This window comes from Anguilla rostrata, unplaced genomic scaffold (genome assembly GCF_018555375.3).
Source record: "Anguilla rostrata isolate EN2019 unplaced genomic scaffold, ASM1855537v3 scaf0952, whole genome shotgun sequence".
Classification (NCBI taxonomy): domain Eukaryota; kingdom Metazoa; phylum Chordata; class Actinopteri; order Anguilliformes; family Anguillidae; genus Anguilla; species Anguilla rostrata.
The window spans coordinates 13,666-39,291 of record NW_026986315.1 but is presented as its reverse complement, the minus strand read 5'-3'; the positions used below and the strand labels follow the sequence as shown (position 1 = coordinate 39,291).

Sequence of the window (25,626 nt, the reverse complement as noted above, 5' to 3'; positions counted from 1 at the left end):
CACATATCTCACCTCATCTGCTATGGGTTTTAGTACTTCACATTGTTCCTGGGTCCTGGTTATAGCTTTGGGCAGTGGAAAGTCTTTAGTACTTCTCTACATGGGATGTGCCAGACACCACCCTCCCCTCAGGGGAGGAGGCACCCTTTGCTGGCCTGACAGTATCTCAGCTGTGAGCATAAGGCATTCTGGGAGCTGTCTATAACTTTCCGTAGGTGGATCTGAAACATGAGATGATGAAAGAGAACTTTAGGTTACTGTTGTAACCCCGGTGGAGAGATCCACCAAAACTGCCCTGATTGCCACGCATGAGAAGTGAATATGAAGAGTATTAGCACTGCAGTGTCCCATATGTTCTTCCAGGAGGGCAGTAGTCTCCTGTAACATTGAATGCGGTACTGGCTGTCAAAGCCACACTTGGTGCAATTGGATGACCGGATGTCATTCCCCATACGTGTATCTCGCCACTCTGTGTATCAGAGAACCGGGGTAGTGACAGTAACTTTGGGGTAAAGTTTTGGGGTGACACCCTTACTGAGGTACTCACTGGGCATATTGTTAGATTCACTAGCAGGATATGCAGCTCTTCATGGATAACTGCTAGAGTCAGTCAAATGGTATTTAATAGAATAATACAGAAGTCATGCCTTGTGATATTTATATAGTCTCGCTACCCAAATGGGGTAAATCTTAATTAGGTTAATCCCAGAGATAGTTGTTGGTTTTAGATTCCTGGATAAGCAGGACATTTACCTCCCAGGATTGAAGATCTTAATGTCAGAGATCACTTAGATAAATGCCCGGCAGCAGTAGCTAGTCTCTCTCTTCAGGATACTGGGTCAAGCTGCTCATCATTTCACATGAGCACACCTCAGTCAATAATCTTATATGCAAACTCACATTCACACAAACATCCATGAATGGAGTCAGGAAATTAGTCTTCCCTGTGACAAAATTCAAACCCTTACATTGCCAGTAATTCGATTTAGTTAATGTCACACAGTACACAGCACTACTCACCCCAGTCTCCGTAGTTTACAGTTTGGACTCATCAGTCCAGCACACAGCAGCTCCACTCCTGAATCTCCCAGGTTATTGTAGCTGAGGTCCAGATCTGTCAGGGTTGAGTTTGATGACTGGAGAGCTGAGGCCACAATATCGCATGACTTCGCTGTGAGGTCACAGCTGTTCAGTCTGCAAAGAAGAGTTTATACATTCAACTCAGGAATTACTGGCCCTCTTTACAAAAATTAGCAAAGATTATTGTGCAAGACAAACAATATACCCAATGATGCAAATTGTCTGCTCAAACATTTGGAGAAACGACTTACTTTCAGTATAATTTAAAAAATATTCTTTTAAAAAAACTTCTGAGTAATAGCAGTTTTCTCAAAAGCATAGGGGTCAAAATTATCGGTACCCATAAAAAATATTTAAAATAAAACTAAACATCTGAAGTGGCATCTGAAGAAATTTTTTATTTTATTTGATCTCAGCCCCCAGAAACTGTATAGCTGCCTTTCACCATTCCTTGTATCACTGGCATGTAAATATGAGGTTGCACACACACAAAATGCCTTTATCGTCTATGACCATGGGGAAAACCAAAGAGCTTTCAACTAAGAAGAGACGGTTGTTGACCTACACAAATCTGATTTGTGTGTTGTCGGTTTCTCATGCTAGGCAGCCGACAGCTACCAGCCAGCTAGTTAGGATCCCCTTATCCTACACACTGCTAAGGGATCAGCTGATCCCCTGTGCTGAGGCCATCTCAGGACCCCCTGGTGCAGCACACTGTTAAGGGATCAGCTGAGCCCCTGTGCTGAGTCTGTCTCAGGACCCCCTGGTGCTGCACACTGTTAAGGGATCAGCTGAGCCCCAGTGCTGAGGCCATCTCAGGACCCCCTGGTGCTGCACACTGTTAAGGGATCAGCTGAGCCCCTGTGCTGAGTCTGTCTCAGGACCCCCTGGTGCTGCACACTGCTAAGGGATCAGCTGAGCCCCTGTGCTGAGGCTGTCTCAGGACCCCCTGGTGCTGCACACTGCTAAGGGATCAGCTGAGCCCCTGTGCTGAGGCCGTCTCAGGACCCCCTGGTGCTGCACACTGCTAAGGGATCAGTGGGCAGGGAGTGGGGGAGCCCCGATACTCCCAGGGAGAGCAGGGCAGCAGTGCAGTACTGTATGACAGAGGAACATCCGCACATTGTGTTTATGCATTAAAATACAGGAATAAGCAGTGAGCAGGCTGTATGGACCCAGCGGCAGTTTATATTGAGATTAAAGCTCAGACAGCAGTGTATTTAAAACTCCAGGAGGCATTGTTGGGCAAGCAACAATTAAATAAAAATATGTTTATTTTCTGAATCCAGTGCTTCAGTCAATGCCCTTGTTAAAATGTTCAGCACTCTGAATACTGAACACAAGTGGTATTGTGTGCTAAAACCCCTCACTTAACCTACATATAAAATATATTTTATGTGATTTAATTTAACAAGTATTATTGAAAATGACAATTATGAATTCAATCATTGATAGGTCAGTCAACAGTAACCTGGTGGAATCAACTGACAAACCAAAACAAACTCTGTATCAGGTCTACATCTAAGTTACAAAACAAAACAGAAGACATCAAACAAGATGCTAAATTTAGATTACCAGAAAAGAAAGATTGAAGAATCAGACCTTATCAAAGTATTCCCCTCTTCCAGTGCCACAGGAACAAAGGAAATGAACTAAAACGCACAACCAAGAAACCACCACCAAAATAAAGACCAACTGCAACACAACACAACTTTTTCCTGAGGCCATCATAAACACTTGACGCAACATGGCTTGAGCATGTTTGCCCTGTTTGGGCAATGCCACGTTCAGATGTAGAAAGGGAGGCAGACTCATTTATGACAAGGACTGGCCTATCTAAAAGCTGACAGTGTACTTTTTAATGAAAGTGACCTTATGTTGTTGAAAGCATGGCTAAGAACCATATTATTACCAAAATATTTAGGAATTTAATCCCTTTCTAACAAGACCAAACATGAATATATTAGGACGTAATTCAGTTAAATTATTGAATACCAATATAATGTCATGGTTCTGGGGTGTAGTGGCCTTGTGCTGCCACTAGAAGGCACCCGACCTTTGAGAACTTCTTAATTTGTTCCAGGTGTCTGAGTCCCAATTATTTTTACCTGGGGAGGTGCCTTTATAAGCACTGACAGAACAGTCATCGGCGCTTCTGTGTAAAACCCCATTATCACAAAGCCGGTACGATATTGGTATAGGTGCTCGTTGGACGATTTACAGAATTGTGTTGTGGTTGGTTCTGTGTCCTCGGTTAAGGCGATTCAGTCTCTTAGCGCTGTGAGCGCATTCTGACGTCTTAAGAGTATTCATACTTTTCTTTTGAGCTCGTGTGAGCCGGTGGGTATTGGGACGTTGTCCCTGGTATGTATTTTGTTTGTGTTTTTCTGAGCTGCATCTCAGGTTTTTCTTTTCGCTGAGTAAGTTTTGCTACTCAGTTGTCTATTTTCTTTTAAGGCCAGTTTTGGGTTTGGTACCAGAGCTTCGCCTCTGTACCACTGGTCCTCTTCTTTTTCGCCCTGGTTTTTACGTGTCGCTTTTGGTTTCACGAGCCAGTTTTACGGCTGGACAAGGTGGTCCTTCGTTAGTGGCTTTTTACTCCGTGGTTTTTGGTTCTTGTTTATGATCCTTTGTGTGCGGGAGTTACTCTCCCAAAGATCTTATTTGCTTTGTGTTTTACTTTCGGGTGTTCCCCTTCCTTTATCCTTCGGGACTTTGTGGCTAACGCTTCCGGTAGCGTTAGCTTTTCATTCCCCTATATTAGTCGCTTCTGGTTCTCCAACACCCCCACACCATTATATATAAAGCATGGAAGTTTACTTGTGTGAAAAGGGGAATGGGTAGTGTTCGGAGGTTCACAAGCACACTGACAAGGGTACCACCAGGCTACTACAAGTAGCCCCTAAATCCCGAAGGACTAAACAGGGGGAACGGGAAAAAAAACAAAGAAATAATAGTAGCGAAGCCGATATCCGGCAAACGCTAACCGAGAACCCAAACACTGGTACAAAATAATAAAGGTCCCGTTCCTTTAATGTTCGTGGAGGGGATGGTAGGCAGCATTCTTCAAGCAAATATTGCATCCAGTTCACTGTTTCTCTCTCTGAGGCCATAATCTAAACTCTGACATACTGTAGATAAGTTCACTGCTAATTTTGCCCTCCCGCCCAACCACAGCATCTGGCTTCACTCGGTTCGTGGTCTGAAGAACAAATCATCACTGCAGACCCGTCGCCCCGTCCCACAGGTGGACTCTTCCATTTCTGAGCAGCCAGCAGCTCAGTGGTTGCAGTCTCGTCAGAGGCAGTTCATGAAAATGATAGGTATTATGTAGTAATACTCATTTGAGCACCCTGGGACAATACAAAAGGACTCTCTATGCATTTTTTGTTTTGTTTCTTTCCTCCGGATTCGTCGTTGAGCTCACTGAAAGTCAGCCATCTAGCAGTAAAAATTGAGCAGCCGAGACTAATGCCAATGATGTCACAAACTAGCTTGTTCCACAATGGCTCTAGCCTCATGTAAAAAAGGGAATTTTAGCTGTTTTCCTGGCAAATACGGATCAATTTCAGATTTGAATGCAGGGCCATATCTTATTTAAGGTAACAAGCGTGAATCCGCAATAACTGCGACCGCACACGCGCATGCATCCATGCACAATTAGGGGCACAATTAGAGCGGGCGGCATGGGGACCCTTCCCCAGAAAAAAAAGAAAATAATGACGCAATTTTCTGCAATTTGACATATACATTCATAGACTTTGGGGGGGGATTATTTTAAAACTTCACTAAATCAGTTTTTGTAGCTTGGTAATCTCCCACTTTATATTAGGGTAAATACTGTACATTTACTTAGAGATTTTCATGTCAATTATTTGTGCTGTTATGGTTATTGAAAATGACACTCACTTATTCACTCACTTCTACACTGCTGCCACTTTTCCTGAAAAAGAGCGAAATCTGGTCTGCTTCACCCAAAAATTTTAAGGGGCATAAATTCACATAAAAAGACTACATCCACAATGCAAATTAATTTAGAGGACATAGATAATAAAGCCACAGATGAAACGAACCTGCCAACATGGTAATAGATGTATTTTCAAACACAATGCATAGGAAGCAGCATGCGTACATACGAGACTGTGCTGACATCACATAGCAGTATCTGCTCCATTGCCAATAAAAGCTCAGACTGAGCAGTAGTAACCTATTTTCCAAACTGCTCAGCCTCCGTTAAAGATCTAACATCACCACTAGACTAAGTAGATATAACCTGTGACCACACCTACACACAATTAAATCTGCATACATTTCCATGAAGGAAAAATAGCCTATCACTATAAATCTCACCTAAGATAAACTACCTCTTGCACTATCAACCTCCTGACTGAGGACAGGGCTGGCTTTCTGTCGTTTTTTAAAAGAATGACAAGATTTTCCTCTGCATCTTGAACTGGAGATATCAAATGGAATTCAGTGTTTTGCTAACTATAACCTGTGATAGTGGTGGTAAAAACTATCAGCTCACTGCCATGAGATTCACACAGCTCTCCTTTACCAATATTAAATAGCATGCTATGTTATCACAAATCACGACTAGCTAGCGAGCCAGAAGGCTAAACAACCGGATTGAGGGGTGGCTACTAACTTTAGCTTGTACTAGCCAACTATCTTGCAAAGCAAACTATGCCTATATTTTCTCAAATGCAATTAAGTGTCTATAACTAATTGCATTTCATTTTCACACGTTTGAAAAAGGGATTGATGCTCTACTAACCACTTCAGCAACACACCGTTAAGCTGTAGCCTACATCTCCTCCAGCATTGATGCGCAAGAGTGCTGTGTGTGTGTGTGTGCGTACCTGCTGTTACGAACAGATTTCATCCAGCAACTTTTGGAAGAAATCAAAACCAATGCACGTTGAGCATGCATGAGCTTAATCTTTAATGTTCTTTAGAGGCAACTTCCTTTGTTGCCCACAGTCATTGGGATGGCAGGTATGCCACCCCGCCAAGTTACGCCTTGGCGGGGGCATGCCCCATTCCTATACAGCACCGAGAGTTTGGCACTTTTCAGGGTTTCCCACAGAAATATCCACAACAGCCACAGACACTCAGCCCTTAAAAACATTAAATTCTGTACATTCTGACCCTATTTCAACAGACAATCTTGACTGTGAGAAAGCCATCCACACATATGTTTGGCCTGTCCATGTAGTGCATGCTTATACACACAGGGCCAAGTGACTTGAAAGAATTTAGGAAATATTGGGTAGCATTGCTTTGGAATACATCGTATTTAATTTCGGTGAGGCAAGATTGTCTGTTGAAATAGGGTCAGAATGTACAGAATTTAATGTTTTTAAGAGTTGAGTGTCTGTGGCTATTGTGGTTATTTCTGTGGGGAACCCTGAAAAGTGCCAAACTCTCGGTGCTGTATAGGTATGGGGCATGCCCCCGCCAAGGCGTAACTTGGCGGGATGGCATACCTGCCATCCAAATTGCCTCTTAACACTGTTAAAGCTTTCTATTCATAGTTATTGGCAACTCTCATATTTAGTCATATGATAAAGTACTCTTTCTCCTACAGTGCATCCAAAGTACTTGGCTTACTTATACACTGACTGAAGTGTGCATCTCTGCTTGAACATATCACTGCATTGGTGCCATAAATAAACTTCTCTTTCATCATCTTGTGTTTGAAAGCCAACTCTAAGGAATGACATCCGGTCCAGACCTCCATAGAAGCATCCAAGTTTGGCGCTGACAGAGAGTACCGTGTACCAGTTCAGAGTGAAACCCCCATTTCAACAGAGTCATTTACTCTCAAACACAAGAGAGTGCTCCCATGTTTAAGAGGAATAAATTCCTTCCTTCTTACAAAAAGGGGGAAATACGTGTGGTTCCCAGAGATCAAACCCAACATAGTTTTTATTTTCATTACTTCCAGCTCCCAAAGAAGGACGGTTCTCAACTTCCTTTCTTGGATCTCAGTGTTAAACAAACATTTGAGGCAATATAATTTCAAAATGTTAACATACAGCACTCTTTCACGTTCAATATGTCAGAACGATTGGAACATTTTGTGCAATTCTTTTAATCAATCGTCGGCACCCAATAATTGATTAATAATGATTAACTGATTAGATTAAAATCTACTCCATGGCCTACAAAAAGAATGACTTAAAATATGCTGTATAATATATTAATACATCTGGGGAGGGGGGGGGGGGCACTCAGGAGGGTCACATGGTGAATGAGACATGGGCAACCCAGCTGCGCTCAGCTTACATCAATTATCTGGAGCTACTAACTATATGGACAGCTCTCTGTTCTTTTCTTCCCAGTCTAAAAGGACATCATGTGCTCGTACGCTGTGATAATGACTGCGGTAGCATATGTCAATCACCAAGGTGGCATGCGCTCCCTCCAGCTCCATGGTCTAGCCCACAGACTGTTGTTCTGGAGCAGCCGTCACTTTCTGTGGGTACGCGTGACCAGGTATTCAGAACACAGGCATGAATCTGCTGTCAGGGGAAACCCACTGTACAGGGAATGGTGTCTCCATCTCCAGATCGAGGAAATGCTATGGCAGAGATTTGGCCGTGCAGCTGTAGATCACTTCAGAGGTGTTTTCCCCCCTCGTTCTCATCTTTCCCACTCCAGCCAGAGTGAGAGAGCAGAGCTTCACACTGATCCTAATCGCACGCAGGTGGCAGAAATCACCGTGGCTGCCGGAGATTATCCCTCTCCTTTATGTACAGCCATGCACGCTTCCGCTACGCACGGACCTCCTGTCTCAGGTGAACGGGGAAATACACCACCCCTGCCCCGAGCGAGTAGCTCTATGGGCTTGGCCCGTGAGAGGCATAACCTCAACACATTAGGGCTTCCCCCTCGGATGACTGCAACCGTCCAGAGCACGAGAGCGCCCTCTACCAGGCCACTTTATGACAATAAGTGTCAGGTGTTTTAAAGATGGTGTGCCTCTCGTCAGTCAGTGCCTTATCAGAGCTCTGTTTCTGACGTGCTGTGCTTTTCACAGAACCTTATGAATAAAGAGAAATCATTTCCTACCATTAAGGTCTACCGGGCAGATATCACTGCTTGTCATGTTGGTTTCAGAGACTATGCAGTGGGGCAGCACCCCCTCATTCACAGGTTCATGAAGGGGCCTCACTGTTCTCTGCCTGTTGCTAAAAAGCTCATTTCCCCTTGGGATTTATCACTGGAGCTGGAGGATCTGTCTCTAAGGCTGTATGAGTCTATACATGAGATTTAAAATTGCTGTCTCTCTTGACAGCACTGCTGCTTGCACTAGCCTCAGCTAAGTGAGTCAGTAACCGCCCATGCGCTCTCAGTGCATCTCTTATGCACAATATTCTCCCCTAAGTTGGATAGGCTTTTTCTTAAGCTCAATCCAGCCTTTATGCATAAAAGCTTCCCTCCTTTCACATGTGAGGTGTTGGAGCTTGCTGCTATTCACCCACCACTTTTCTCCTCTAACGAGGAGCCTAGGCTGCATATGCTGTGTTCTCCACATGTATACGACAAAGACTAAGGCTATTAGAAAGAGCGACCAGCTCATAGTCACCTGGGCCCCTGTCTGCAAAGGGAAAGCATCTCTAAGCAGTGGCTGCCCCACTGGCTTGTGGAACTCTTGTTGTGGCATATGATTCAAAGAGGATAATGCCCCCCTTGGGCCTGAGAGCTCATTCTATGAGGGGCATGGCTGCATCGTGTGCACTATTCCATGGGATCTCCTTGCAGGATATTTATTCAGCTGCAGGCTGGGTTTCTCCAGATACTTTTGCTAGGTTCTACCGCCTGAACATCACCAGGAGGCCGGTAGCTCACTCAGTTCTGGGGGTGAGCTCTGTGTTAGGTGAACACATCTTCCCTCATCTCCTATGGGTTTTGTGGCGCCCCGATCCCTGATCGGTGCTCCCCACGAGACCACCAAGACGGCCGAGCCCATCGACACTGGCGGCTTCTGGGAAAAGTCGTGAGTGGGCGCTACTTACCAAACCACAGCCTGGAGACGTTCAGGACCCTGGACAGCACCAGACAGAACACCTAAGGTGACACCAGGCAGCACCATGGACAGGGCTGCAGCAGAGGGAAGGTAAGGGGAATTTTCCACTCTGCTGCACACCTGCAGCTGCTTGATAGATTGGCTGCCGGCGCTCACCTGAAGCTGCTTGCGCTGACGAGCAGGCAGGCTTTTATAGACCAGCACAACCACAGGAAGAGAGAGCTGCTGGGGATTTCATCTGAGCTACACCAGGCGCCTTTCTGCACCTGGATCAGAGACCGTAAGCGGCCGTGGGCCACTCTCTCCTCGCGCAGAGGAATAGGTGTGACAACTTGAATTGTTTTGTGTAAAGAGCAACCGTGAGTCCAGGGGACCGTGTGACCGGGGGCGACGACAGGGACCGCTCAGGGCTGGAGCTGGGAGAAGATTGGAGCGCGACCGCACAGGGGAGGGAGACCTTCACCCCTACACCCCCTCTCAGACGGGAGGAGCACCAGTTGGCACCTGGAGGAAGGAGCCGGACCCGGACCGGACTGACTAAGCCCCGCCCCCCTAACCGATGTGCTTCTTGTTTCTCTCCAGAAGGGAACCGCGTGAATACCTGGAGTGGAGCACCGATACCCCGACCGGGAAGACGTTTTAGTTGTTTTTGGCTCCCCCTACCTTTACCCCCACTCGTTACCACCATTAAAGAACTTTTTTTTAATCACTACCTCAGTCTCCCTGCTCTGGTTCTTCTGGACTTCCGTCACTCAACCCCGCGTTGGCTGAGAGAGTTCACAATTGGTGGAGAATGCGGGCATTCTAAATCCACGCTACGGGTTGACGGAACCAGGTAGAATCCAGTTCAAAATAAAAAAAAATGGAGGAGGCTATCAAAGCTGTGCTACAGACACAAAAGACACTGGAGGCGGCCATGGTGGCCCTGGTCACCCGCACGTCAGAGAACAAACTGAAGCCGCGGGATGTATTGACGAAAATGACTCCCAAGGATAACGTAGAAGCCTACCTCGAGCTATTTGAACGTACCGCCCACCGAGAAGGCTGGGCCCGGGGAGACTGGGGGGCCATAGTGGCACCATTTCTGATCGGGGAGGCCCAGAAAGCCTGCCGGGACCTGACCGATGCCGAGGCCGCGAACTACAGCAACCTTAAAGCAGCCATTCTGGCTCAGTATGACTATAGCTTGCCAGCCAAAGCCCAGCGCTTCCACCAGTGGGCTTACAGCCCCAGCCAACCAGCGAGAGCCCAAGTGGCTGCCCTGATGAGCCTATGCCCACCGCAGATACGTCGGAGCAACCGGTGTTCCCATGCCGGTAAATCACCACCTGCTGGGCACATGAGGGAGCCAGGGCCCCAACATTTCCGGTAAAAATCGGCGGACGGGATACCGAGGCCTTACTTGACTCAGGAAGTATGGTGACCCTCATCCGGCCGGAGTTTGCGGGGGGCTCCCGAGGTAAGGCAATCGCCGTGGCCTGCATTCACGGGGACACTAAGCAATATTTCACAGCTGACATTGTGATGACCACCCCCCGAGGCTCGGTGGCCGTCCGGGCAGGAGTCGTAGAGAACCTGCCCGTTCCTGTACTGGTGGGCCGGGATTGTGCCGTGTTTGACAGGTACTGGAAGGAGTCCCTAGAAGAGGTGGCCCCAGCACACCGCAGGGGGTGCGCAACCGGCCTGGGCGGGCCTCTCTGGGGAAGACCAGGCCGGACCGACGGATGCTGTGGTAGAGGGGAGGCAGCCAACCGCCAGTACTAAGGAGACCACCGCCACCGCATCAGAGGCCGTAGCCGTGAACCCCGTCGGCCTGGAGGAGGTGGGCTCAGAAGAGACCTTTACCGAGTTCGCCCCACAGCCGGGGAGCCAGACCGGGGAACAGGGCCGCTTTGGAACAGCGCAGCTGCAGGATCCCAACTTAGCGCAGGCCTGGAGGGACGTCCAGGAGATTGATGGGAATCCACGACCAGGGGTGAGTGAACAACCACCCCCTATTTTGTGATTGAGCAGGGGTTATTATATAGGGTGGCCTGGGTCAAGGAAGAGAGAGTCAACCAGCTGTTAGTCCCCAAGACTTACATTTCAAAGGTCCTGTACCTCGCCCACACCCACCTCCTGGGGGCCCACTTGGGAGCTGAGAAGACGTATGAGCGCATCATCGAACGGTTCTACTGGCCTGGGGTGAAGAGGGCCGTCGAGGAGTACTGTCGCCACTGCGCTGACTGCCAGCTCCATAGCCCCAAGGTAAAGTATAAAAACCCCCTGATCCCTCTGCCCATCATAGAGGTCCCCTTCCACCGCATCGCCATGGACATCGTGGGCCCCCTTCCAAGGTCCAGCCGAGGGCACAAATACATCCTGGTCATCCTGGACTACGCTACCTGGTTCCCGGAAGCCATCCCGTTGCGGACTGCCACTGGGAAAGCGGTAGCTCGAGAACTGTTCCTGCTGTTCAGCCGGGTGGGTATTGCGTCGGAGATACTCACGGACCAGGGGTCCTGCTTTATGTCCGCCGTGTTGAAGGCGATGTGCGGCCTGCTGAAGGTGAAGCAGGTGAGGACGTCCGTCTATCACCCGCAGACCGACGAGCTGGTCGAGCGGTTTAACCACACCTTGAAACAAATGATGAGGAAAATGATTGAAACGGACGGTAAAGACTGGGACCAGCTGTTACCCTACCTTATGTTTGCCATTCGGGAAGTACCTCAGGCGTCTACCGGGTTTTCACCCTTCGAGCTGCTGTATAGGCGGCGACCCCGAGGGCTGTTGGACCTGGCTAAGGAAATATGGGAGCGCCAACCGTCGCGACATAGCACGGTCATCGAGCACGTGGAGCAGATGCACCTACGGATGTCCCGGATCTGGCCCATGGTCCGGGAAAACATGCAGCACGCACAGCAAGCCCAGGCCCGGGTCTACAATCGCGGAGCACAGGTGAGAGAATTTCAGCCGGGTGATAAAGTGATGGTCTTGGTCCCAACCCATGAGTGTAAATTTCTGGCTAAATGGCACAGGCCCTACGAGGTGGTTGCGAAAACCGGGTCTGTCAACTACAAAGGCAGCCAACCGGGACGCCGCCGCCACACCCAGATCTACCACATAAATTTGTTAAAACGTTGGTATGAAGCTGAACCCCCGCAGGCACAGGCCCTCTCTGCTCACGTCTCCCCACAGGACCCCCCCGAGGTGACGCTGGGGAAGCAGCTGACGGGCCACCAGATCCAAGATCTACGAGAACTCCTGGACCGAAATCGGGATGTGTTCTCAAAGCTCCCCGGCCGGACCTCCATCATCGCCCACCACATCGCCACAGAACCCGGGAAGAAGGTTAGGCTGAGGCCGTACCGGATCCCCGAGGCCCAGCGGGATACCATCCGGGAAGAGGTCAGGCGGATGTTGGAGATGGGGGTCATCGAAGAGTCCCGCAGTTCGTGGAGCAGCCCCATAGTCATCGTACCCAAACCCGACGGTAGCCTGAGGTTTTGTAATGACTTCAGGAAGCTAAACGAAATCTCACGGTTTGATGCTTACCCCATGCCCAGGGTGGATGAGCTGATCGAGAGGCTGGGACCGGCTCGGTTCCTCAGCACGTTGGACCTCACCCGCGGGTACTGGCAGGTCCCCCTTACCCCCCAGGCTAAGGAGAAGACTGCCTTCGTGACGCCGGATGACCTCTTCCAGTACCGGGTCCTACCGTTTGGGGTCCACGGAGCCCCGGCTACCTTCCAGCGGCTCATGGATCAGGTCCTCCGACCTCATCAGGAGTATGCGGCGGCGTACCTGGACGACATCGTGGTCCACAGTGCCGATTGGGAAACCCACTTGGGCAGGCTAGAGGCGGTGCTGGGGGCCCTCCGGGAGGCAGGCCTGACGGCCAATGCAACCAAGTGCCGTTTGGGATTGGAGGAGGCGGATTACCTAGGCTACACCGTTGGAAGAGGGTGCGTGAAACCCCAATCCACCAAGGTGGAAGCCATCGCAACGTGGCCCAAGCCCCAGACGCAGAAGCAGGTGAGAACCTTCCTGGGCCTAGTGGGGTATTACCGTCAGTTTATTCCTAATTTTGCCGCCATAGCAGCCCCCCTGCATGACCTGACCTCCAAGAGTCGAAGCAACCGAGTCAGCTGGACGGAAGAAGCTGATGCCGCCTTCGAAACCCTGAGACAAGCCCTCTGCAGCGAACCGGTTCTGGTGACTCCGGCCTTCGATCAGACATTCGTGCTCCAAACGGACGCTTCCCTGGTGGGGATAGGAGCCGTGCTCTCACAGATCCGGGAGGGGGCCGAGCATCCGGTAACGTACATCAGCCGTAAACTCTTAACTCATGAGCGTAACTATGCCACAGTAGAGAGAGTGTTTAGCTGTCAAATGGGCGATGGACAAGCTGCGATACTACTTACTGGGTAAAGAGTTTGTACTAGTCACTTACCATGCCCCACTCAAATGGATGTCAGTGAATAAAGATAGTAATGCCCGGGTTACTAGGTGGTTTCTGGGGCTACAGTCTTTTCGCTTCAGGGTGGAACATCAAGCTGGGAAGCTCCACGGGAATGCTGACACCTTGTCCAGACGGGAGGAATGTCTATGGTCAGGCGCTCCAGGTAACGACATGGAGCTGAGGGAAGGGGTATGTGGCGCCCCGATCCCTGATCGGTGCTCCCCACGAGACCACCAAGACGGCCGAGCCCATCGACACCGGCGGCTTCTGGGAAAAGTCGTGAGTGGGCGCTACTTACCAAACCACAGCCTGGAGACGTTCAGGACCCTGGACAGCACCAGACAGAACACCTAAGGTGACACCAGGCAGCACCATGGACAGGGCTGCAGCAGAGGGAAGGTAAGGGGAATTTTCCACTCTGCTGCACACCTGCAGCTGCTTGATAGATTGGCTGCCGGCGCCCACCTGAAGCTGCTTGCGCTGACGAGCAGGCAGGCTTTTATAGACCAGCACAACCACAGGAAGAGAGAGCTGCTGGGGATTTCATCGGAGCTACACCAGGCGCCTTTCTGCACCTGGATCAGAGACCGTAAGCGGCCGTGGACTACTCTCTCCTCGCGCAGAGGAATAGGTGTGACAACTTGAATTGTTTTGTGTAAAGAGCAACCGTGAGTCCAGGGGACCGTGTGACCGGGGCCGACGACAGGGACCGCTCAGGGCTGGAGCTGGGAGAAGATTGGAGCGCGACCGCACAGGGGAGGGAGACCTTCACCCCTACACCCCCTCTCAGACGGGAGGAGCACCAGTTGGCACCTGGAGGAAGGAGCCGGACCCGGACCGGACTGACTAAGCCCCGCCCCCCTAACCGATGTGCTTCTTGTTTCTCTCCAGAAGGGAACCGCGTGAATACCTGGATTGGAGCATCGATACCCCGACCGGGAAGACGTTTTAGTTGTTTTTGGCTCCCCCTACCTTTACCCCCACTCGTTACCACCATTAAAGAACTTTTTGTTAATCACTACCTCAGTCTCCCTGCTCTGGTTCTTCTGGACTTCCGTCACTCAACCTCGCGTTAGCTGAGAGAGTTCACAGTTTCAGTACTTCACATTGTTCCTGGCACCTGGCTATAGCTTTGGGTAGTGGAATTTCTTTAGTACTGCCCTACACAAGATGTGCCAGACAACACCCTCCCCATTCACATTTACACACACCAACACACACTCTGCAACAACTTCCCACTGTTAGCGACAGATGGCCACATATAGAGTTCAATCATTGTAAGGCAATACAACACCTGCAGATCAAATGGGTGGCCCCCAGGGAGTCTGGTGCAATGTTTATTCCTTCCTGGGAATGTTCTCATTTGGCAATAATCACTGACCAGAATAGTTAAGCCCTCACTTGTGGCTGTCTCGTTGAGATTCAGACAGAGCGCTTGTTGAGGCACCGTGGTGAGTCTCCCTTTGTGCATAGTAATAAAACCTTTTCAACTGGAAAGCGGTCATCAGTGTGTTACTGCACTGGTCCCAACATGGTTCCACAAAAGGAGAAGATTCCTAACAGACTTAATTCCCAAGACCTGACAGCATCTCAACTAACAAAACATAACATAACAACATAACATAACATATGCTGAGAACAGGCCATTCAGCCCAACAATGCTTGCCAAGTATCAAACTAAATTGTACCTATTGCTCTGATTACCTACAGACTAGACAGAATCTAACACTGTATCAAGCCTAGTCTTAAGAATCTAACACTGTATCAAGCCTAGTCTTAAAAATCATCGGAGTTTCTGCCCCTACTACATGACCTGGCAGGCCATTCCACACAGTGACTGAAATTTAGCTAATTTCTATTTATGGCCCCTCGTTCTACATACAGAACTCAAGGAGTTTGTCTGTAGGCTGTGGGAGATCTCCTACCTGCTGAGACGGAGACACCAAGACCACAACTTAAAAACGCTTTAAGTGGCTCCAGACAACTAGCAGCAGAAACTGGGGAGGCACTTTAAACTAGAAACATAAAGCACTTTAAATTAACTAATATTAAGTGTTTAAATAAGAATGACCAGGTGCAGAGTTAATTGGGTTAAATTAACTAACGTTTACTAAATAGCAATTACTAAATAGCAATAATTGAAGGAACCCATGTACTAGGTAATATTTTATTCATATATCTTGGGACAAAATAAAACGAAAATTCATCCAGAAGCAGATTATAATAAACTACTGCTAACATTAGCACATAACAATGAAGGCAAACTATCTAACAATAGTTATATTTCGCTCCTGGGAAAGCGAACAACTAAAAACCTCCTGTCGGCAAGAAGGTGGCCAAATTAGCAAACCGGCTAGTTTGCTAGCTGAGTGCTTAACGGAGGCAAAAAGTGGAAAATTCCCTCCCTGTTCCCTGAGATTTTCACCTTAGGAGCAAAACAATCTCAAATGAAAAAAAAACTCAAATGAAATAACAAATACACACTTCAAAGCACAATACAATCCTGTAACTAACTTTTCCAAACTCCACAAGACTCATTCCTCTCTCACTCTCTACCACAAACAGGAAGTGTGTGTCAGGCTCAAGCAATCGAGCCACAGCTGTGAGCATAGGGCAATCTGGTAGTTGTCCATATCTCCCGGTTGGTGGATCTCAAACGCAACATGATGAAAGAGCACTTTGGGTTACTGTCGTAACCCCGGTGGAGAGATCCACCAAGACCGCCCTGCCTGCCGCTCATGTGAAGTGAATACGTTCACTGAGGAGTAGTAACACTGCAGGGTCCTATGTGCTCTTCCAGGAGGGCGGTAGCCTCCTTTGGACACGTTACTGTCTGTCAGAGCCAGACTTGGTGCAATTGGATGCTTCTACACAAGTCATGACCGGTTGTCATTTCCTATAGGTGGATCTCTCCACTCTGTGTATCAGAGAACTAGGGTTACGACAGTAACTTAAAGTTTAGAGGTAACACCTTAACTGGGTTACTCACTGGGAATATTGATAGTTTCACTAGCAGGATGTGCAGCTACTCTGGGGTCACTGTTAGAGTCAGTGCCCAGATGGCTCTGAATGTCATTCAATAAAATAATACAGAGATCATGTCCTGGAATATTTAGATATTTAGTCCCTTCACCCAGATGGGGTAAGCCTTAATTAGTTGTTATTTTTAGATTCCTGGATTCCTATGGTTGAAGGTCTTGATGTCACAGAACACTTGAACGAATGCCTGGCAGCAGTAGATAGTCTCTCCAGGGTACAATGTCTTGCCACCCATAATTTCATATGAGCACACCCCTGTTAATGTGCTTATACGCTAACTCGTATTCACACGTAAACATTCAGGTTACAGGTTCTGAATATTAGTGAGGTTTTTTTTTGCACCCGGTGATTAAATTCACACTCTTACACATCACCACAAATTCTACTTCTTTAAAGTCACACAGTACACAGCACTACCCACCCCAGACTTTGTAGTTCACAGTTTGGACTCATCAGTCCAGCACAGAGCAGCTCCACTCCTGAATCTCCCAGGTTATTGTAGCTGAGGTCCAGATCTCTCAGGGGTGAGTTTGATGACTGGAGAGCTGAGGCCACAATATCACAGCACTTCTGTGTGAGTTCACAGTAGTTCAGTCTGCAAAGAAGAGTAAATATATTATAGTATTACTATATTAGGTATACATGAAGCATGTATCTAACATGGGAAATGTGCTAATGACAGTGTTCAGCGATGAAGAGTGAAATTGAGGATTTTAAGGTTGATGATGCTCTGAGGAAGATGTCTGTGCTAAAATCTCCAACTGAAGTATTTTGGACCTGAAAATTAAACATCCTGCTGGACTGAACTCTGACAGCTCTACAGATGTAATTCTGACCCAAATGGCCCCTTTTCTTATACTGTAAGTTTTCTGAAAAGGGGCAAAGGGCTCATCTACCTTTTCTATGATCTTTTCTCTGGGCTTAACCCTCCAATCCCATACTAGACGTGCAGCTGACATTTTTCAGAGTGGACAGCCAGTTAGTTTTCAGTGCTGTAGGATGTTTGGCCACCACCAAAAGTAAAGATGTAAAAGGCAACATACATTGAACAGTGAACAGCGACTTTGCTTATTTCCTTTTAGTTATCTGTTACAAACGTCCCATAGCACTGCAAACTAACACACAGCTAAAGGCAGATTCACTGTAACAGGAAGTAGTGCACATGCTCATATTTATGTATTGTGTTGTGGGCCTCTGGAGCCCTGCCCCTCCCTGCCATCAGCCACCACTCTGCTCCACTTGACCTGTTTCTCACTGGCCAGCCTGCAGCACCATGGACAGCACCAGAGGGACAGGGCTGAGTTTCAGCACCTCCACTCCACACTCAGACCTGGACAGCGCCGGAGGGACAGGGCTGAGTTTCAGCACCTCCACTCCACACTCAGACCTGGACAGCGCCGGAGGGACAGGGCTGAGTTTCAGCACCTCCACTCCACACTCAGACCTGGACAGCGCTGGAGGGGCAGGGCTGAGTTTCAGCACCTCCACTCCACACTCAGACCTGGACAGCGCCGGAGGGACAGGGCTGGGTTTCAGCACCTCCACTCTGCACTCAGACCTGGACAGCACCGGAGGGACAGGGCTGAGTTTCAGCACCTCCACTCCACACTCAGACCTGGACAGCACCGGAGGGACAGGGCTGGGTTTCAGCACCTCCACTCTGCACCTAGACCTGGACAAAATGTTAATATGCAGCACTCTTTCACGATCAAATCTGATCTAAAAAGTCAGATATTAATTTGAATTAATAATCTAAAACACAAACTAAAACAAAAGAAAACTCACAAAGTTTAGGTAATTAAGCAACTAATTCCACCTGCACTACCCAGGCAAGCAGAGGCAGGGGATGTAACACCCCCACCCGTAAGATAAAAAAAAAGACAAAAAAAACTGTAAGGTATATTGGCCTTTTTTTTCCAATTTACAAAACACGGCGTCCTCGCCACCGCAGGAAAGTGTGTGAGTGTCTGCACGGATGGCAGATCCCGGAAGAGCCCCCATTTTGTTATGGCCGGCTCGAAAAAGCCACAACAACCAGTCCAAAGTACCAAAAACTGATCTAAAAACTCAGACATTTATTAGAATAAATAAACTAAAACACAAACTAAAACAAAAGAAACCCACAAAGTTTACCAAACAAAAAGGATCTTTACAAACATCAAAACCACAAAGCAAACCACAAGCTACACAAAAGAAACCCCAACGAAGATCTCAAAGAAATTAACCTTATGCAACCCACAAAAAACAAACACACAGCCAACAACAAACCACCCAAAAGAAACCCGAAAGAAAGATCTCCCTTGCCTCATACTGCTGGGCTTATGTTGGCTCACAGGCAGGTGGAGTCAATCAGGCAATTAGGTAATTAAGCAACTACCTCCACCTGCACTACCCAGGCAAGCAGAGGCAGGGGACGTAACAAATTTGCACCATAATGAAGAAAAACCCCCAAACACCTGTTCTACAAATCAGAAACACTCTCCATAATACAGGTAGGGATGTGTCAGTACCTCCTGTCTGCAGAATACTTCACAAACAGAATGACAGAAGCTACACTGCAAGATGCAAACCACAAGTTAGCATTCGCATAACACAAATCTGCCTACAATCAACACACCATCTCAATACATAAAACCCATATTGATCATCTTAACGATCACCAAAAAAACTATCCTCCTAAATTGAAAATCTAGGAATTCATTAAGTATCACACAATGGCAAAACCTTCCCACTGAACACATATCAATGGGACAAAAATAACTGCCTCACTTAAAAATCTAAGTGACTTCACTACTGTTATATGTAAGCATTGTAATTGTATAAATAAAGGTGTCCTCCATCAAGTGGGGGAGTTGGTGGGCCAATTGAAAAATAATAAATAAATGAATAATTAATTAGTACTGAAAAAAGTGTTATAACAGTGAAGACATATTGCAACACACATGCAGCCAACAATTCACATCAACTTTTAGCACTAAAAAGCTAAACTGTCATCACCATGAATGAGTGTTTATAGCAGGTAAGCCTGCACTGAGGGACTTGAATCTTTTACCAGAAGGTAGAAGTAGGAATTTAGGGTAAAATATGTGAGTGGGGTCTGATACTATTTTCTGTGCCTGTCTGATAATGGACTCCTCATATATCTTCTGAAGAGATGGGTGTTTCCCAACCCCCATAATATTCATAGCAATCTGCACCAGATGAACCATCAGACAGTTGATTAGTACAGTCAAGTAACCAAACCATTGGTTCGCCTGTGCCACTGTGGCTCTTTCACCTTTGCAATCACACCTGTATTGTAATAATCTGGGAATTAAGCAACATACCGATTAAAACAGACTGAAAAAAATTATAGATCTATTTTTTTTTAATTATACATAATAATAAAAAATAATCCACCATCTGTATGTCCTTTATTTGGCAGATGCTTTTATCCAAAGCGATGTACAAAAGTGCATTTCATGGTCGTGGACAACTACAAAACACACGTTCAATAAGATAAAATACTCATTTCGTACAGCTGTTTCTAGCTAAGAACACAATTTAGTTCACACAGTGAATACTATTCTGACCTAATTTAAGCCAAGCCAAACTATATTTGAAGTGAATAATCCAGGAAGGAACTGGACCTGTCGTTGAGGACCGGACCGAACTAGACATTCTGATTTGGGTCCGGGTCTGGGTCTGATACCGGAACGAGTTTCAGACTAGTCACCGCAGCTCTACTTGTCCTCCTACCCATAAAGCCTTTGTATTGCAATGACAAACTTAGCCTGAGTAATAAATAGACCTACAGTATTAAAATAAATTGTCTTAAACTAGCTGGTCAGCCCACTTACATCTGAGAAATGCTATAAGCTATGGGTAGTCAACTCTCTTATTTGCATGGTGCAAAAAACCGTGAACAAAAGAGGCCATCAGTATATTATTTCCCAAAGAAGATCACACATCGCAGAGTGGGCTTGCCAGATTTTCTTCTAAATGTATGTAGGGGATTTAAGCATTCATGGGTGAAGTTTTACAGAAAAGGCGTATGGGAGTCAATGATAGATAGGGGGATTTTAAATGAGATATGGGGGAACATTTGTGAGGAATTTGAATGGGAGTTGATTGAAGATTTTGAGGACTTTTTTTTAGGAGTATTTGATTCAGGCATCTGGCAACACTGAGGCAAGTTGTGAACTAGGTTCAGTCTCAACTCAAGCAAAGAAACCGCAGTCATTTCCTTCATTCAAACATATGTTAGGCTTTAAGAACTCATCATCACTTTGTTGATAATTCGAGAGGTCAACATTGTTTTGACATTGGTGCAGCTAGCCTGATGAACAGTGTATGATGCAGGAAACTGACACAATGCAGTTAGTCAACACAATTCCAAATATAGCCAAGGCAAGTAAGATCAACATGGACATCAACCTCTGACATACACACACACACATGCAGACCCACACTCACACACAGACACACACACATGCAGACCCACACTCACACACAGACACACACACACATGCAGACCCACACTCACACACAGACACACACATTCACACCTCCAGTGGCTATCCCCAAGTTCATCCTCTGTCTTATCTCCAGGCCATCCTGGCCGATTGTTTTGAAGCTTCCTATGCTCAGAACAGCCAAATGGCAAATTAGACTAACTGAAATGTAAAATCAAGATTTTGGCTAGCTGTTTTACAACCGGTTTGATCCACTAAATAACATCTGCATGGATAAAGCTACAAATTCATAAGAAATTGTTCCACACTGCTAATTAATATATATTTTTTAAAATAATAATAATTAGCCTATCAATTATACTGTTGTCATCAGCTCGTCTGTTGTTTGCAAATTATTTAGTCGTCAACCTCATGCCACTTATTTGTGAGCTAACCACTAAATGCTAATTGAGTGAATTGCACATAAACATGTCCATATTGGCTATTCATTTTTAAATTGGCTAAATGTTTAGGAAAATCCTGTGAATCGTATAATAGCATTGGCCTGTGCTAGGTTCATGTAGGAATTCACATCCAAAGCACAGTAGGTGAAATTACTTTGATTAGGAACTAGAGTCTGAAGTCAGAATCAGTCACTGCATGACTCACTCGTTCACTTGGAACTGAAGTCAGTGAACAAGAGTCTGAAGTTGGAATCAGTTGCTGCATGACTCTCGTTTTCGTTTGTGGAAGTCCATCCATCCATTATCTATACCCGCTTATCCTGGTCAGGGTCACAAGGTGAGAGGCAGGAATACACCCTGGACAGGTCGCCAAACTATCACAAGGCACACGCAACATTCACTCATCATTCACACACACTCGGAGTACCCGGAGGAAACCCACATGAACACGGGAGAACATGCAAACTTCACACAGAAAGGCCCAGGTTGGGATTCGAACCCAGAACCTTCTAGCTGTGAGGCGACAGTGCTACCAGCAGAATAAAATGTACTTTTATGCACAATCCTTTCAGAAACACCAGAAATTCTGCAGCACAAACAGGTATGTGATGAAGGAGTAAAACAGTATGTGAAAGAGAGTGGGGTAAATGTATGGATTCCATTAAAGTTCATAGCAAGTAGTGACCAACTGGAAAGATGGCTGCCTAATGATTTTGCTCCTTGCACTCTCTCCTCTTCATTTAACTGTTCTCATTACAAATGGCTCACTCCCAGTAGAGTTTATTGGTGCTGTTGACCATGATATAAAATATGTCCATTTCTTCAAAAACAAAGTCTCTTTCAGGCAAGACTCACCCAGAAAGGGACATGATGCGGAATCCAGTGTCCTGCTAACAGCCATTGTAGAGGCTGTGTTAGAACCAGGTTAAAACCTAGTATATGGCTGGACCTAACAGTGTTTCCTCTAAGATTTTTTTCAGCAGCGGGGGGAAAGGGTTTTGTTGTAGTTAGGTGGTGTGCACGTGCTGCCGGCATCGGAGTGAATATCAATAGGTAATTGAAAAATATGAAATAAAATGACACTTGACTGCAAAACAAACATTAGAACATATTTATTGACATCTATTTATTCATACATAATGCCTCTTTGACCCACTACTTATGGAGGGCACTGTATATTAGCCTCAGTGGCAAAGTTTGCAGCCTGGCTGAGAGCCATGGGTGGAACCTGGTCTTGTCTACCCATTTAGGGTCCCAACCTGATAGCCTGTGCTTAGTCTTCCTTTTCTCTGCTCTCTCCTGTCCTCCTCCACTCTCTTCTTGACTCATCTCTTTCTGCCCTCTCTCCTGCTCCACTCTGCTCTCCTGCTCCACTCGCCTCCACTACTCCTGCCTGTGTACTTGTCTAATAAGGTTACATTTGAGAATGAGTAACGTTAGATAATTCTCTCACATCACAAATAGTTGATCGCGCAACCAGTAAACAGTTGATCACGCAACCATTGTAGTAGCCACCACTAACGTTACAAATTTTAGAACTAGAAGGTGTGGGAAGGAAATGCATTTAAGATCACCAACCATCACCACCAAGATTGAGTATATTATTAACAAAAGAAGTAGAAGTAGCAATGGCCAGATCTTGGTCAAAACAGTAATAATCTGTAGAGGTTTGCACTAAATATGAAAGACAAGCTGTAAAAGTCCATATACAATGAAAGCACAGCTTCTGGCATACAAACTAGGCCTTTCATACAAATGTGTTGTGAATGATAAAATCCAGCAGGAGATAAATGAGGTAAATACATGTCTGACGCCAAGAAGGGGAGGAAGACTTAGATAAGAGATGGGAATGCCTATTTTTTAATTAAAGAAAGGAAGGGGACTTGGAAATAATGGTGTCTGAAAAATGAGAAACAATGATGTATGGGAAAGAGTAAAGTAAAATGATGTAAGCATGAGGGAAAGTCCAAGCTTGAGCTCCACAACAGGAGGAGCTAACAAGATAGGATAAAAGGGAGTGTTTGGCCCCAGGGGAGCTCAGTATGTCTTGTGTGTCTTGTCTGTGTGTGTGCATCGTATGTGTTTTCTGTGAAGTGTCTTGTGGAATGCTTTGACAGTGTTTGTATTGATATGTGCAGATCAGCCCGGGTTCTTGCATGTTATCTTTGAATTACCTGCAATAAATCCAGTTGCATCAGACTCTGTGAAGTGTATATTTTTTTTTGAAGAAGTATTCAACAGTGTAAGGAGAACACCCGGCTCTTCTGGCCCAGGCTGGGTCCTGTTTTTCCCACAAAGGCATTTCTTTCCCTTCAAAACTTTGGGGCATAGCTAAGAACCTTGAGCCCCTCTCTAGCGAAAGTAACGTTAGAGCGAGAGCACATTATCGACCACCTGAACCGCTAGTGTATTTACTTCGTAATTTATTAGAGAGAACTGGACATTGTTACCTATTAAAATTTAAGTCCTGTAAAAATACACATAATAAACTGTCTAAATGTGAAAAACCAACTTCATACATATACATTGAGTTATATTAATACAACCTTATTTACTATATCAACTTTAAGACAAGCAACACGCTCGGAATTATCTCATCACGACCAACTAAACCCAATGGCTCAGACCCTGCTTCATAATTGCAAACTGCTTTCCTAACGGCTATTTTGAGTCCTGCGACTTGGGTTACAACTGTGAATATGTACGGATTCCTGGACGTGCCGATAGTGACCACCCTTTCTCATATTAACCTCAAATATGCAAAACAGGACACTTATACAGTATGCTAGCAAATTGATGTCAAGTTCCATTCATTTATGTGGGGTGGTCAATATAGGTCCCCTTAGCAACCAAAAGCTAGCTCTCGGCCACCTCTGACTTATTTGCCGGCACTGAAAAAAATTGCAAAAGTACTTAAAAAAATAACCACTGGAGGATAACAAGAACATTTTTTCCTACATAACTAGGTGCAGGTTGTTAGCGATATTTTGCCTATTTCATATATAGTTGCAAGTCTGTTTACGTTACCTAGCTAACGTTAGCTGGAACATTATTTCACAATATATTACTGATATTAATAAGAATTAGTTGGCCATGAACATCAGTAGAGAATACATTGCGAATGTTTATTTAAACTCTAAAATCTATCTAACTTAACGTTAGCTAGTTAAATCTACCTTTTTTCTTGTGCTCCGGTAACGTAATCCTATCCTCTGCCCTGTTTGTCACTCTGCCTGAGGATAAAATTCTGTAATGGCACTGTTGTTTATTTGGTTGTCATGACACACGTGATCCAGCCGACCAATGCTGTAACGTCATCACTCAGCCACTTAGTCAGTCACTCAGTCAATCAGTCCCAGACATTCGCGTTAGTAGGGCTGGCCCCGCTGTTGCAGTCCAGCCAAAAACACAGTGTTTTGAGACACAGCTCTCCCGGATCGTCCCGGAGGACGAAACCCAGTCCATACGAGCTGAAATCTCCCAATATTCGAGCTACAGGCTGAATTTGCAGTTTGAAAGCCAAAGTTAAACTAGCTAAAACCGCTGCCTCACTGCACCAGGCCAAACAGGATCAGCTCAAGGCTAAAATGGCAGAGCTGGAGGATAGGAGCAGGTGATGCAACCTTCGCATTGTTAACCAACCGGAGAATTCTGAATGATCAGACCTGGTTGGTTTTCTTACTAATTCCCTCAAATAGTGATTCCCCTCTCTGGCTGACAGGACAATAGAAGTAATGAGGGCTCACCGTTTCTATGGCGGCTGATCAAAAACAGCAGACAGGCCTGGAACATTGATTATTACTCTGCTGGGGTACACGGATCGACAGCATATTTCGTAAGCTGCCAGGAAATCACCAGTGAAGTTTAACAAGATAGTCATTAGTTTTTATCCAGACTTCAGCGATTACACAGCACAGCAGCACAGAGCCTTCTCTTCTCTGCTGGCAGTAATCTGTGATCGCGGTCTCCATACGCTCCTAATACACCCAGCCACGCTCAAGCGTGCACAGCACCCTCAAGTCTCCGGCTGAGGCAAGTCAGTTCATCAAATATCTTTCCTGCCAGAGCTGCTCCAGTCAACTGTAAGAGCTGGTATAGTGAATTGGAAAGGTATGGGTGCAACAAAAGCTCCGC

General features: G+C 46.3%; 1 protein-coding gene across 1 annotated transcript in view; it reads right to left on the bottom strand.

The window, feature by feature from the left end:
• LOC135246857 (NACHT, LRR and PYD domains-containing protein 12-like) overlaps positions 1-25,626 on the bottom strand; it is a 58,194-nt gene that overhangs the window by 21,914 nt on the left and 10,654 nt on the right. Inside the window, exons 3-4 of the mRNA XM_064320142.1 lie at positions 17,017-17,190; positions 1,021-1,194 (exon numbers count right to left, since the gene is read on the bottom strand). Coding sequence (XP_064176212.1) covers positions 1,021-1,194; positions 17,017-17,190 — 348 coding nt within the window. The remainder of the gene's footprint in view (positions 1-1,020; positions 1,195-17,016; positions 17,191-25,626) is intronic.